The sequence below is a fragment of the Lithobates pipiens genome, unplaced genomic scaffold (assembly GCF_037356315.1).
Source record: "Lithobates pipiens isolate NorthernLeopardFrog02 unplaced genomic scaffold, aLitPip1_a1.2 Scaffold_44, whole genome shotgun sequence".
Lineage (NCBI taxonomy): Eukaryota > Metazoa > Chordata > Amphibia > Anura > Ranidae > Lithobates > Lithobates pipiens.
Genome location: NW_027507870.1, coordinates 4,370,946 through 4,387,246, shown reverse-complemented (window position 1 = coordinate 4,387,246; position 16,301 = coordinate 4,370,946). Strand labels below are relative to the sequence as shown.

The window sequence follows — 16,301 nt, the reverse complement described above, 5'->3', positions numbered from 1 at the left end:
CTGACACCAGCACCGAGATAGGGAGCACTGACACCAGCACTGATACCAGCAACTCGCTGCGGGACCCAAAAATATGACACCGCTCAACCTCTTCAAACAGCAGGGTTTGGTGGTAGTGTCTTTGGGGGTGCACACAGCAGAGGGTGAAGAAGAGGGTGCAGATCGAGAGGATGAGGAGGGTGCAGAAGAGTAAGGCTGAGTGAGCCACTCAACCAAGTCTGCTGCGTCTTTTGATGTAATCACACGCACCTTCTGCAATTTGCCACTTTGGCTCAAGTCTGTTGCTCCTGCCCTACCCCTACCACCCCTGCAGAAGGGCCTGCCTCTTCCTCTGCCTGTCATTTTTTAAATGACCCTGTGACAAAAGTCTCTCGAGAAGTGCAGTATGTATGTGGAAGACGGTATATAACATCCCGCTTCAATCTGTCGTTTTGGGGGGCCACTGGTCTATCACACCAGTTATAATACTTTTTTCTAATTGCGTTTGTCACTCTTTGTAGTATTGCTATAGAACTGCTCAGCAGTCACAATGCTGCACAGTGGAAATGCACTATACTATGCTTTCTATATTTGCAAGTATTTTATACGTGTATTACACCCCTATATACTGCACACCAAATAGTACACCTATACCAGTCCTTAAAAGGACCTTTGTGGACCTAATAGTAGCTAGTGAATTGCAGACTGTCCCTGCTCCAAACACCAAACTGTCACTCCCTACACTGAGAAACGACAGCTGCAGAATCGGTCAGCAGCACAGCAGTGCATTATAATATGCTTTCTATATTTGAAAGAAAGTATATTATACGTGTACAACCCTATATACTGTACACCTATACAAGTCCTTAAAAGGGCTTTTGTGGACCTAATAGTAATATCTAGTGATTACAGACTGACTGTCCCTGCTCCACACAGCGTCCTGTCCCTACACTGACAAAAGACAGAATGTAAAATGGCCGCCAGATCAGGTCAATTTATAAGGTGGGGGGAATGTCCAAGTGTCCATGTGCTGAAATGTCTCAATTGGCTGTCCTGTACCCCATGATGGATGTGTCATCATGGGTCAAAGTTCTTCATAATGTAAACGAATATGTCCGCCGCGAACAGTGCCAGAAGTCCGCCGGTTTGGCAAATCGCGAACGAGCAAAGTTCGCCGCGAACTGACCGCCGGGCAAACCGCAAGGCCATCTCTATTACCACTCTTCTTATAGCCCTGGGCCATCTTCATGTAGAGCAACAATTATTTGTTTTTCAGATCCTCAGAGAGTTCTGTGCCATGAGGTGCCATGTTGTACTTCCAGTGACCAGTATGAGAGAGTGAGAGCGATAACACCAAATTTAACACACCTGCTCCCAATTCACACTTGAGACCTCGTAACACTAACAAGTCACATGACACCGGGAAGGGAAAATGGCTAATTGGGCCCAATTTGGACATTTTCACTTAGGGGTGTACTCACTTTTGTTGCCAGTGGTTTAGACATTAATGGCTGTGTGTTGAATTATTTTGAGGGGACAGAAAATTTACACTGTTATGCAAGCTGTACACTCACTACTTTACCCCCCCCCCCTCACACTTTTCACATATATATATATATATTTTTTATTTAGAAAACCATTTATCATTTTCCTTCCACTTCACAATTATGTGGCCACTTTGTGTTGGTCTAGCACATAAAATCCCAATAAAATACATTTATGTTTTTAGTTGTAACATGACAAAATGTGGAAAATGTTAAGGGGTATGAATACTTTTTCAAGGCACTGTATATGTCAGGTTCAAATCATCTACAATTAGGAGGATAATTGCACTTAAATAAAAAAAAATTAACACCCCCCCCCCCCCCATCGATGACGTCTGATAAATGCCATTCCATTCACATCACACATTGCCTCTATGTAGGGCTTGATTATATTGGTGGGGGATTCTTTTAGGTCCTGCAAAGTTTCAGGATCAGGTTTTATTTTGTGTTTATTACTCCATCTGACCTCATTCACTAATTGTTCATTATTCCTAGGATTTCCTATCGAGAAAAGGAGAATTCTGGGTTGGGAAGGAATTACCAAAAGATTACTATAAATATGAAAGCAATTGGCCCGGAGGATATGAGTCGTAAGTATGACGTTACACCAACACGATCAATGATCCTTCTTCTCATAGCTAATGGATTACAGAACTCTAGTTTGTATTCAACCACTTCACCTTCAGAAGGTTTTACCCCCTTTGTGACCAGACCATTGCTATTCAGCACTGCGCTTCTTTAACTGTGAATTGCGCGGTCGTGCAGCACTGCACACAAAATTACACTGATATAATTTTTTATTTTTTTCACAATAGAGATTTCTTTTGGTGGTATTTGATCACTACTAGGTTTTTGTTATTTTTTTGATATATAATCAGTGATTTTCAACCAGGGTTCTGTGGAGCCCTAGGGTTCCTCCAGAGGTTGCTAAGGGTTCCTTCAGCATTGGGCTGGGTTCTGTGGAACCCTGGGGTTCCTCCAGAGGTTGCTAAGGGTTTCTTTAGCATTGGGCTGGGTTCCGTTGAACCCTGGAGATCCTCCAGAGGTTGCTAAGGGTTCCTTCAGCATTGGGCTGGGTTCCGTGGAACCCTGGAGTTCCTCCAGAGGTTGCTAAGGGTTCCTTCAGCATTGGGCTGGGTTTCGTGAAACCCTGGAGTTCCTCCACAGGTTGCTAAGGGTTCCTTCAGCATTGGGCTGGGTTCCGTGAAACCCTGGGGTTCCTCCAGAGGTTGCTAAGGGTTCCTTCAGCATTGTGCTGGGTTCCGTAGAACCCTGGGGTTCCTCCAGAGGTTGCTAAGGGTTCCTTCAGCATTGGGCTGGGTTCCGTAGAACCCTGGGGTTCCTCCAGAGGTTGCTAAGGGTTCCTTCAGCATTGGGCTGGGTTCCGTAGAACCCTGGGGTTCCTTCAGAGGTTGCTAAGGTTTCCTTCAGCATTGGGCTGGGTTCCGTGGAACCCTGGGGTTCCTCCAGAGGTTGCAAAGGGTTCCTTCAGCATTGGGCTGGGTTCCGTGGAACCCAGGAGTTCCTCCAGAGGTTGCTATGGGTTCCTTCAGCATTGGACTGGGTTCTGTGGAACCCTGGGGTTCCTCCAGAGGTTGCTAGGGGTTCCTTCAGCATTGGGCTGGGTTCCGTGGAACCCTGGGGTTCCTCCAGAGGTTGCAAAGGGTTCCTTCAACATTGGGCTGGGTTCCGTGGAACCCAGGAGTTCCTCCAGAGGTTGCTATGGGTTCCTTCAGCATTGGACTGGGTTCTGTGGAACCCTGGGGTTCCTCCAGAGGTTGCTAGGGGTTCCTTCAGCATTGGGCTGGGTTCCGTGGAACCCTGGGGTTCCTCCAGAGGTTGCAAAGGGTTCCTTCAACATTGGGCTGGGTTCCGTGGAACCCAGGAGTTCCTCCAGAGGTTGCTATGGGTTCCTTCAACATTGGGCTGGGTTCCGTGGAACCCAGGAGTTCCTCCAGAGGTTGCTAGGGGTTCCTTCAGCATTGGCCAATTTCTGACTCTCAGATAAGTTCCCACTGGCACCATTGATCTTTTTAGCTACCTGTAAGAAGGTAATTCTTCCCAATGACCACAAGTGTAAGGACCGTTCTTCCCACTGACCATCACACTAATGTATCATGATGAGTTGTAGGGGTTCCTCGAGACCGGAGAACTTTTTTAAGGTTCCTCTGTGTTGAAAAGGTTGAGAAAGGGTGATATATATATTTAGGGTGTTTCATTTTTCCAAAGATGTGATTTTTTTCATATGACTTTGCTTACGCCCCGAGTCTCAGTGATGTAAAAGATATATATGCCAAATTTCAAGAAGATTGGATAATATTTAGGGGCTGCACACATTGATCACTTTTATCAAAGCAAAGTCTGTGGGCTTCACTTGATAAGAAGTCATATACAACAATGCTGGATGAAGAAAGCCCCGTTCAAGGCTTTCTAGAAGAACAACGAGTGTGAAAATGTGAAAATGGTTAACTACATCCAAAATGTCCTAAAAGACGGAAGTCATCCAAGAGAAGACTACAAAGAGTTATTACAACTCTCACTCCTGTACCTCGGAGGTTGGTCTAAAAACGACTTCAGTTTCAGGATCCCAGGGGCAGGGCATCAAGCAAGGTGGATGGCAAAGGCAGTATATGCACTTAAAATTGTCCTCTTCTCTAAACAGTTTAATATTACTTAACGACAATTGGAAGGAATGAAACGGGTTGCACATTTTGTCAGCCTCATATAGGTTCGCTTTTGGCATGAGGCAATTGTAAGTCGATGGGCTCCATAGAATGATTTGGATATGCTGCAGCTTTTGAGCACTTACCCAGATGCAGACGTCAAAAAAAATGTGCTCTTACAGTTGCTAAGAGTCACCTTTGCTATCTGTCAGAAACAAACGTAGGGTTGGCTTTTTTGGATGAACGTATTACTCAGGCTGTTAAGGAAAATCTGACAAAAAATTTAGAAACCAAGCCTGCAAAGAAAAAGGAAGTGAAACGATTAGAGGGTAAAAACATGGTTTTTGAAGGAAAAGACCTGAGCCATTTCCTTACTAATAAAACAAAGACGTTCTTTGAATTGTTTGGGATCCACGACCTGACCGAATACAAGGGATTTGATTAATATAACACATGTTTTGCCTATCATATTACCTATTAATATTAGTGTATAGTTTTAATAGTATTTTAAGTTTGTGATTTCTAGTTTTCCCAATAAAAGTAATTAACATTGAAAAATCATATTTTTTGCCTACTTTTACAAAACAGATCAGAGTGTGCAACCTCTAAATATTATCCAGTCTTCTTGAAATTTAGCATATATATATTTTACATCACTCAGGCTTAGGGCGTAAGCAAGGTCTGCAAAAATTTTACAGTTTATTTTTTTTCCATTAGAAAATAAAACACCCTAATATACATAAATGACAAAACACCAAAATTAAAAAAAAAATCCAATAAAATCAAATTTCTTCATAAAATTAGGGCAAATGTATTCTGTTGCATTGCTTTGGTAAAAAAAAAAAAAAAAATAATCCCAATAAGTGTAAACCACTTCTGGACCTCTCATTGTATATATACGTCATTACTTTGATGTTATATACCGGGGCTATGGAGTCTAGCTGCCACAACCCCGGTATATTTTTTAAACAGTGGTGGGCGATCCTCGTTCACATAAAAGTGATCCTTGTGGTGTTTTTCGATACAGAGCCAACCCCTGCCGCCGCTTCCCGGTTGTCCCCCCCCCACGCTTAAAGGAGCCGTTGAGACTGGTGGAAACAATCCGATCCCGTGGAGCGATGGGCAGAAAGTTGAGTGAGGGCAGGGTGGCCCACACTTGGTTCTATGCCCTTGGAGGACTGGAGCGACGTCTGAACTCACTTCCTGCCTAACAGCCTGAGGCCGCGTACACACGCGGGGACTGTTTGCTGAAACTGTCCGCCGAAACAAGGTTTCAGCGGACAGTCCGCTCGTGTGTGGGCGTTCAGCGGACAGTTTCAGCGAACAGTCCGCTGAACAAGGTTTTTCGGAATTTCTGAAAAACTGTCCGCTGAAACCTTGTTTCAGCGAACAGTTCCCTCGTGTGTAGGCTTGTTCGACAAACTAAGTTCCGCGCATGCTCAGAAAGGATTTACACGCCGAAAGTTATAATGCAATGTATAGGACGTCGTATTTTTCGTCCCGTCGTACGTGCCGTTCACGTCATCGCGCACGGTTTCAGCAAACTGTTCGTCCGTCGTGTGTGGCCATGTCCGTCCATGCTAATTTTGAGCGGACTGTTTGCCGAAACTGTTTGACGGACAAAGTTGGGCGAACAGTCCCCGCGTGTGTACGCGGCCTTAAAGTGGAGTTCCACCCAATTTTGAGAGATGGTCTTAAAACGAAAGTTATATATATATATATATATATATATATATATATATATATATATATATATATATGTTGAAAGGCCAGTATGGTGGCCTGTATTTATGGGAGGAGCCCGGAGGAGTAATTTATCAGCCCGTTCAGCTGTGTTCCTTATCAGCCAGTATGGTGGCCGGAATTTATGGGAGGAGCACGGAGGGGTATTTAATCAGCCCATTCTGCTGTGTTCCTCGTCGGTTCCTGTGTGCAATACTAGCTACGCCACAGATCTAGGGCCGACTATTCGAGACCGTTCGATAGAATGAGTGCAGTGTTCGTGAGTTCCGTCTTCATTGAAGTCCTGTCTTCATTCTCGTGTTACAGTCGGTTTTGCCGTCGTGAGCGTTCGTGTATTGTCTGAGGCGCAACACTCGAAAACTTGCCGGTATCGTGCAACGCATCTGGTTCGGCGGTCACGGGTAGGGCTTCGGCTCCCATTTCTCATTTCATGTTATTTCATGTCACTAAACTGTGATCTGTTGAACTCACGAACCACTCACTGAAATATCACCTTCGTATTTTTCCGATATCGTTCACGCGTCCGTTACCTCTAAACATTTGTGCTCCTTGCTTCTCGAAAGAAGTCGTGGTCATCCGTTCGTGACACCACATCGAGCATTTCATTTCACAAACCCGCTATTACTGACCAAATCACTGGTCTCTACTGAAACGTCCGAATCGTTCGGTTCATTTCGAAATTCCCAATCAGATGTTCTAAATTCTAATTAACCGGCTCATTTTAATCATGGCATTTCATTTCATTCTTCTCGAAAGAAGTCGTGGTCACTCGTTCATGACACCACATCGAGCGTTTCATTTTTCAAACCTTCCGCATACCGACCAAGTCACGGGTCCCTACGTCCGAATCGTTCGGATCATTTCGGAAATTCCCAATCAGACGTCCTAAATTCTAACTAACCGGAGAGTTTCAATCATTTCAATCGTTTCAATCATTTCAATCGTTTCAATCATTTCAGTCGTTTTGATCATTTCTATCATTTCTATCATTTCAATCATTTTCGATCATTTCAATCATTTCATTTCATTTCGGTCACGAGTCGCGCTCCGATTAGAATCTAGTCGCATCTCCAATGCACCGATTCGCTCCGGTGTGCCCCAGTTGTCGGCCTCATTTCAATACATGCTCCAGTGACAGAATCATTTGCAGGTTCAGCCACGGTTTTCGATTCTTGTCATTGTCATGGCATATCATTTCTGGTCACCTATCACACCCCGTTACGAATCCAGTCGCATTATATCGATGCACCGATTTGCCTCGGTACGCCCAGTTGTTTGGCCTCATTTCTATACATGCTCCAGAGACGGATTCTTTACCGAATCGGTGGGCCACTCGTTGATTCCGGTCTCTGTCATGGTATGTCACTTATTACGCTCCGATTCGAATCCTGTCGCAGTTATATGCACCGATTCGTTCCGGTGTGCCCAGCTGCTTCGCCTCATTTCAGTACATGCTCCAGAGACAGGGTTCACCATTGATTCTTGAGCACAGCCGTTGATCCCTGTCTTTGTCATGGGTATCATTTCGTTTCACCTATCACGCTCCGACACGAATAGTCACACCTATGTTCTAATTCATCTCGGCGTGCCCCAGGACTGGCCTCATTTCAGTACATGCTCCAGAGTCCGTTTCGTGCTCAGTCGCAAAGTTACGGCATGGCGATTCGGGCCTCTGTCATGGCGGATTCACTCATTTCACTCATCTCACTGTCACCTCCTGCACCTCGGTTCAAACCCAGTTGTTTTACACATCCGGGTTCTGGACGGGGGGCCATGCTCATTTGGCCTCATTTCACTAATTACCTCATTTCAGTACATGCTCCAGAGTCCGGCTCGCTGTCAGTGGCGCCTGTGACACGACCGAGCTGCGCTTCTGCCATGGCAGGTTCTCATCAAAGGCAACATTTCGTTTATGTTTGTTCGTCTCATTTCATTTCATTTCATTTAAAAAAAAAAAAAAAAAAAAAAGGGGGGGGGGGGGAAAGAAGAAATAATAATAATAGGAAAAGGGAAAACAAATGTATATCTTAAAAAAAAACAAAAAAACATTTCGTTGTTTGTTTGTCTCGTTTCATTTTATTTTATGTCATTTCGTTTCATTTCAAAGCTCACCACTCCCATTAGGAGTCACCATTTGGCCAGTTGTCTATGACAGGTATGGAATCCTCAACTGGTTTTGCCTTTGTGTTTACAGCTCAGTCAAGTCCAGTAGCACCCTCCATGCACTGATTCATCTAGGCATGCCCCAGGTGTCTTGACCTCATTTCATTCTGTGCTCCGCAGTTCCAACTCATCATTAATCATAAACATACCAATTCTTGTCTATATCATGGCAAACGTTTCATTTATTTCATTCCACATATTCATCGCTTACCAACTCAAATCCCTCAAACCAGCAACGCATTAATCCGCACCCGTCTTGTTAGCCTTATGGGTATAACTCAGCAATTCATATCGGATTCATTGTCATCTACTCCACGATCGTTTGGGTCGGATTATCACATAACCAATTCATAGGATTCATTTCACACCTACATCCGGTTCATATCGGATTCATTTCGCACGCATCCAAGTACAACTTTGTGCAAGCTCGTTGCTAGCACGCATCCAATCACAAACATCTTGCAGTCACCACAAGCACATCTAGGCATAACTCCCTGCAATCGTGGCAGACTCACATCCAAGCATAAACTTCTTGCAATCGTTGCAAACACGCATCCAAGCATAGACTTCTGGCAATAGTTGCTAGCACACATCCTAGCACAAACTTTGCAGTTGTCTCTAGCAAGCCCCAGGCACAAACGTAGTACTATCCTTGCTGGCAGGCAGTTCTGGCTGGCTCAGTGCATTGCTGGGTAAGGCCTGTATATCTTCCTAACGTACGTAGTATAATGGGGTGCTATATCATAGGTAGGTTGATCCAGGGAGAAATCTGATTGCCACTCGAGGGGTCAGGAAGGAATTTTTTCCCCTGCTGTAGCTAATTAGAGCATGCTCTGCGGGGGTTTTTTGCCTTCCTCTGGATCAGCTGTGGGGATAGCATTGGGTGTGTCGGGTTGTGCGATGTTGTTCGTCTAAATTGTTGATTTTGTCGTGGGCTGGGTGGACTTTGTCTTTTCAACCTAGCTAACTACGCATCCTAGCATAACTTCTTGCAATCGCAGCAAGCACGCATCTTGGCATAACTTATTCAGCCTTTTCAGGTCTTACTGCTCACAGCCCGGTGTCCGGACGTCTGCGACACCACCAAGTCCAGCCACCACAAACACATCTCCAGTGACGTTAACTCCCTTGCTATCATTGTGAGCACACATTTAAGCGCAACACTTGCTATCACGGCTAGGCGTGCAACTTAGCATAACTTGTGATAGTTGCAAGCATTTTGTTGGCACTCAGCCTCACATCATTTTCAGCGGTACTCATTCGGCCACTTAGCCCCAGTGACTACGCCACTCCTGACGCTCATTCCTCCCGTTGGGCAGTTGAGTTCAGCTTCCGTCCTACACCAGAGGTCGAGTTGCCACACGCAGCTGGCTTCTTCTCGTAACACGGTCAGGCTATATCTAGCCAGCACCCGACATTTCCATCCTTACAGGACCCTGGTGAGCCGTCTGTTGATGGCCCATACAGTAAGATCCCCTCTAACGGGTATCCAGAAACATCTGCCCGTAGCCAACACTAGACGCTTGCTCATCACAACTGCCATCTTTAGGGACATGTAGAACATCCTCGCACGCCAGTTTCCCCCTTGACAAGCTGACCCTATCAGGTCAGTTTTTCAAACACTTCACCCACACACAGGGGTATACCTAGAAGCAGCTTCAGTCTGTTTCGGGTATGCTCAGTTCTGCATATGTTCATTCCCCAGGGTTGGTCTTTATGTCATGCATCCTCGTCTTCCCCTCCCAGATTCAGGGCCCCTGTCAGACCCTTAATCTGGATGCCACAGATCTTTCAATTTCAGAGGTTCCGTACTACGTAGATCGGTATATAATGTTTATACTGTCTATCTCGCCCCTATCACCCCAGCTAGGGACAGATGTAAGCGACCATCACAGGCGTCGCTGCAATTTTTGGCCACCATCAGGCAACCAGCAGAGATTATTGCAAGATAGGTCTAAATCCCTAGCAGTCATGTCCTGCCTGGGTAGGCTGGTACAGCTGTCGTTGTAATTCAGTTTAAAGTTGACTATACGTTGTTCCTGGCCTAGAGCAATCTCGTAGCAGATGTGCTGTCGTATCTGACTGGAGCCGATCCAGTGTCAGCCATTGTCCTTGGTCGGTCTCACCTAAACCCTGGTGTAGTACGATATCTACAAACAGCGACCAGACTCGTAAACGTCTCACTTTCTCGCAACATGCTCAAACTACCAGACGGCCTGGAGGGCCTTCAGAAATTCCGGACACACCACTCCTATGAAACCTCCTACATCCGGCAGTTACTGGCCTTTCCGTCATACTGTCATACCCAGCTGCCTATCCCATAACACTGTTCGGCCATACCTAGCCGGCAGGCAACATTTCTTGTCCTTGCCGGACCCCGCAAACCTTCTTTATTCATGTCCCACGCTGGTTGAACCGTGCTTTGTGAAGTCCAGGAAATCCAACCGATGGTCGGTGACAAATGCTTACCCAAACGGGCGACATCCTTAAGGGTATTCCGACCATCCTGACTATCCCCTCGTTGTTCTCTCCCCTAGCATGGTCCTACAAGCAGCCAGGTGTTGGCCTACTACAGGTTCCTGTGACCTGGAGAGTTCACCTGCGGTAATCCAGCAGGCCGAGAGCTATGTAGACGCTACTTAGCCTGATACAAAGATCACTTTTACAGAATCGGTAACAGCGGGTCCCCAGACAATGTCATTGAATAGCTAGGCAGGTAGGAGTCTGCCTGCTTCACCCAGTACAGCCACAATCCTCAGGTGGAAATAGCTCAGGCATCTGTTAAACTCACTCAGTGGTCAAACTCAATCGATAAAGAGCAATTCCCTACCAGTATGTTTTTGCCCCCTTATTTTGGTATACCGTACGTTAGACCAGGGCACACCTTCAGGTCTATTTCAAGTGGTAAGTTTATGTTAACCCTGTTTGTCATCGTTATACGTATCGGTCATAGGGCTCTGAACCATAAGTTGAAAGGCCAGTATGGTGGCCTGTATTTATGGGAGGAGCCCGGAGGAGTAATTGATCAGCCCGTTCAGCTGTGTTCCTTATCAGCCAGTATGGTGGCCGGAATTTATGGGAGGAGCACGGAGGGGTATTTAATCAGCCCATTCTGCTGTGTTCCTCGTCGGTTCCTGTGTGTAATACCCACCCTCCCATCCCCTTTTTAGGGCATTTCTCAAGGCATCATACTCCTCACAGAGTACTCATTTCACTTCATTTCATGTTCATTTCATTTAATCCTCATTTCTTATCTAGGGTATGCCCCCTTATTTTGGTATACCGTACGTTAGACCAGGGCACACCTTCAGGTCTATTTCAAGTGGTACGTTTATGTTAACCCTGTTTGTCATCGTTATACGTATCGGTCATAGGGCTCTGAACCATAAATATATATATATATATATATATATATATATATAAAAACTTTCGTTTTAAGACAAGATAAAGTATTTTATCTTGTGTGTTGTGTTTTTTTTGTACTTTTATTTTACAGGTAAATGGGTAGGGGTACATTGTATCCCATACTCATCTCATTTACATAGGGTGGGGGACCGGTATCCGGCTGCCCCCTTATTAAAGGGGGCTCCCGGATTCCGATAAGCCCCCCGCCCGCAGACCCCGACAACCAACGGCCAGGGTTGTCAGGAAGAGGCCCTTGTCCTCATCAACATGGGGACAAGGTGCTTTGGGGTGGGGGGGCCGCGCGGCCCCCCCTTCTCCAAGGCACCCCCCATGTTGAGGGCACACGGCCTGGTACGGCTCAGGAGGGGGGGCGCTCGCTCGCCCCCCCTTTCCTGGCCGGCCGGGTAGCGGGCTCGGACAAGGGTCTGTTGTGGACTTGGGGGGGACCCCCACGCCGATTTTTTTCGGCGTTGGGGTTCCCCTTTAAGTCCATACCAGGCGGCGGGGCCAGCGACGTCTCCTTCACGGGCCCCGCCTACCTGGAGACCCGCTCGAAATGAGCGGACTTTCCTCCGCGTGTGTGGGCGAGTCCGTTCATTTCAAAAGTAGGGCGGATAGTACGGCGGACTTAGTACGCCGTATTAGTCCACTGAAAAAGTGCCGTGTGTGGGCAAGTAGCCCATTCGGAAAGTCCGACGGACAGTCTGGCGGGAAGTCCGCCAGACTAAGTATGTCGGACATACCGCTATGTGTGTACGCGGCTTTATGGTCTCTCCTTTCAGAGAATGGTCTCTCCTTTCAGGGAATGATCTCTTCTTTCAGATAATGGTCTCTCCTTTCAGATAATGGTCTCTCCTTTCAGATAATGGTCTCTCCTTTCAGGGAATGATCTCTCCTTTCAGGGAATGGTCTCTCCTTTCAGGGAATGATCTCTTCTTTCAGATAATGGTCTCTCCTTTCAGAGAATGGTCTCTCCTTTCAGGGAATGATCTCTTCTTTCAGATAATGGTTTCTCCTTTCAGATAATGGTTTCTCCTTTCAGGGAATGGTCTCTCCTTTCAGGGAATGGTCTCTCCTTTCAGGGAATGGTCTCTCCTTTCAGATAATGGTCTCTCCTTTCAGATAATGGTCTCTCCTTTCAGATAATGGTCTCTCCTTTCAGATAATGGTCTCTCCTTTCAGGGAATGATCTCTCCTTTCAGGGAATGATCTCTCCTTTCAGGGAATGATCTCTTCTTTCAGATAATGGTCTCTCCTTTCAGGGAATGGTCTCTCCTTTCAGGGAATGATCTCTCCTTTCAGGGAATGATCTCTCCTTTCAGGGAATGATCTCTTCTTTCAGATAATGGTCTCTCCTTTCAGAGAATGGTCTCTCCTTTCAGGGAATGATCTCTTCTTTCAGATAATGGTCTCTCCTTTCAGAGAATGGTCTCTCCTTTCAGGGAATGATCTCTTCTTTCAGATAATGGTTTCTCCTTTCAGATAATGGTTTCTCCTTTCAGGGAATGGTCTCTCCTTTCAGGGAATGGTCTCTCCTTTCAGGGAATGGTCTCTCCTTTCAGATAATGGTCTCTCCTTTCAGATAATGGTCTCTCCTTTCAGATAATGGTCTCTCCTTTCAGATAATGGTCTCTCCTTTCAGGGAATGATCTCTCCTTTCAGGGAATGATCTCTCCTTTCAGGGAATGATCTCTTCTTTCAGATAATGGTCTCTCCTTTCAGGGAATGGTCTCTCCTTTCAGGGAATGATCTCTCCTTTCAGGGAATGATCTCTCCTTTCAGGGAATGATCTCTTCTTTCAGATAATGGTCTCTCCTTTCAGATAATGGTCTCTCCTTTCAGAGAATGGTCTCTCCTTTCAGGGAAACGTCTCTCCTTTCAGGGAATGGTCTCTCCTTTCAGGGAATGGTCTCTCCTTTCAGATAATGGTCTCTCCTTTCAGATAATGGTCTCTCCTTTCAGATAATGGTCTCTCTTTTGCTCCTCCATGATCTCTCCATCTTCCACGCCAAATCAGCCATTCCTCCTCCTCTCACTCAGCTGTGTACCCGCGCTGAGAACTCCAAATGGATAGAGAAAATTCTCACTCCTTCACTCCCCGCCTGCAGCTCAGCTCCGCTCTGCTCCGTTGTTAACATGTAATCACAAAACCAGACTCCATAGTGCTCTCTGTCTATTAATGTTTATTTAAAAACGGCCCCCAATTAAGGCACACTCGCAGGATAAATACTTTAAAACAGCATGAGCATGGATAAATTCGTCCACTTGCTCACCAATGGCAAACACTCAAGGTGGCTGTGTGATGTCACAGGCTTGGCTCCCCCCCCCCTCCATACGCGTGTCGCCCTCTGATTGGGCTTCCTCAGTGAAAGCACACATGCCAGTTTCAAAGATCAGAGTGACCATTGCTGTGTCTTTCGCCTCTCTACAGGACTGACATGATTGGTCATATACCATTATTCCTAGGACCTCATTCGTGGATCAGACACACATTCTCTGAAATATAATCACTAAGATAAAATGTGTAATATTGTACCTTTTTTGGCTCTATAGATGGGTCCCTGATGCTTGTTGGAAGATCGATGGAGGGAACTTGCAAGGTGTGCAGTGCGAGGAGTCCAATAATTGGATCTGTGAGAGGAACCTCGTATTAACTGAGCTGAAAAAGAGTTATCCTCAATCAAGTTACAAGAATTTGGCATTTACTTTGGGAAATGAACAATTCCATTGTTACAAAAAGCACAACTGAGAAAAGAGACTGGACAATGCATTCCTTCTGAAATCCCCAACAATATTGTAATTATACTCTGATGATCATCAGGACACATCATACTTGGAGGACTTTGTGGTGTTCATCTATGAGGAATAGGTCCCCAACCAACAAGCGACCATCACCTTCATTCACCATAAGCCATATTCATATTTGTAAAAAAAAAAAATTCACTGGACGAATGTCACAAGCGTTTACCCAACTATGACAAAATATCCCTGTATTTTGTATATTATGATTATTTCCAATGGCCTTTAGCTCCATCTAGTTGCCGTAATGCAGTATCTTCCTGAGATACCGCAACCATAAAAATACCACATTATGGCCTCTAGATGGAGCTAACATTCATAGGAAATACACATGTTAGGACGACCTATGGGAATAATTCATTACAGCTAGGCCGGTGCTTCTGACATTTCGTTTTTTTTTATAAATAGACCTCACATTGTACATAAATACTTTCTCTTGTTTCAGTCACAGGGGACAGATATACAGTGCCTTGAAAAAGTATTCATACCCCTTGAAATGTTCCACATTTTGTCACGTTACAACCAAAAACGTAAATGTATTTTATTGGGATTTTATGTGATGGACCAACACAAAGTGGCACACAATTCTAAAGTGAAAGGTAAATGATAAAATGGTTTTCAAAATTTTCTAAATAAAAAATAAATAATATATATATATTATATATATATTATATATATATTTTATTTATATTAAATATATAATATAATAATATTATTTTTTATATATATATTTTATATATATATATTATATAAATATTTTATATATATATATATATATATATATATATATATATATATATATATATATATATATATATATATATTTTTTTTTTATATATATTTTTTTTATATATATTTTTATATATATTTTTTATATATATATATTTTATATAAATATTTTATATATATATATATATATATATATATATATATATATATTTTTTTTATATATATATATATATATATATATATATATATATATATTTTTTTTTATATATATATATATTTTTTTTTATATATATATATATATATATATATATTATATATCGTAATTGTATAGGTAAGATGCACTGAACGATCCTTAAAGTGCAAGCAATCTAGTCCTTCCCACAGACAGATATGTAGAAACAACGATGTGGATTGCTGCACAAAATTCTTTTATTTCCAAAAAGCATTACATCAGATAGAAATATCAAAAAAAATACCAGGTACAACTGGCAGTCGACATTTCGGGCTATGAAGCGAGCGCCCTTTCTCACAATCTCATGTCTGCAACTGGTAACACTTCGCCTAACATTTATCAGAATCACAGACTCCTTAATCACAATAATGGATTCAGCTGGAATCAGTTAAACCACATTTAACTCTATATTTCTTAATCCTACTATCAATCACTGTCAAGTGGTATCGGAGAGATTTTATAGGTCATGGGTACACCCGATTTCTCTCCAGATAAAAAAAGAATACATTATTAATTGATCGAGTGCTCGATCACAATCATAAGTCAGTAAAATAAGCAATCAATTAACCACCATAGATATCAGCACCATCTTAACATATACTAACTAGACATTTTGACATGCACTCATTAAAGAAACAGGTACAGGTCAAAATCAGTGTTTAACCCTTTCGGCTGAAGCGTGTCCAAACCATCGATCCAATAAACTTCTCGTTTTTTTTAAATCAATTCCCTTTCTCCTCCTGGTCTATTTACGGATACTCCATCAATAACCACATATCTTAATTGAGATACAGTGTGTTTTTTTTCCTCCAAAAAATGCCTCGATAATGGTAATTTCTCGAATTTATCACGAATAGAGTACTTGTGTCTTGCAATCCTGTCTTTTACTTTTTGAGTTGTTTCCCCCGACATAAATCAACCCACATGGACATTTAATGATATATATAACGTAGGATGACTGACCGGTAAAATGGTCTTTAATATTGATGTTGTATCTTTCATGTGGATGGCAAAAAGTTTTTCCCTTAATCATACTCGTAAACT

The 16,301-nt window shown here is 43.7% G+C and overlaps 1 protein-coding gene across 1 annotated transcript in view; it reads left to right on the top strand.

Moving 5' to 3' along the window:
- Positions 1-14,777, top strand: part of LOC143956908 (uncharacterized) — a 58,187-nt gene extending 43,410 nt beyond the window's left edge. The window contains exons 6-7 of the mRNA XM_077467079.1: positions 2,019-2,113; positions 14,051-14,777. Coding sequence (XP_077323205.1) covers positions 2,019-2,113; positions 14,051-14,246 — 291 coding nt within the window. The 3' untranslated portion in view covers positions 14,247-14,777. The remainder of the gene's footprint in view (positions 1-2,018; positions 2,114-14,050) is intronic.
- Positions 14,778-16,301: the final 1,524 nt, after the last annotated feature.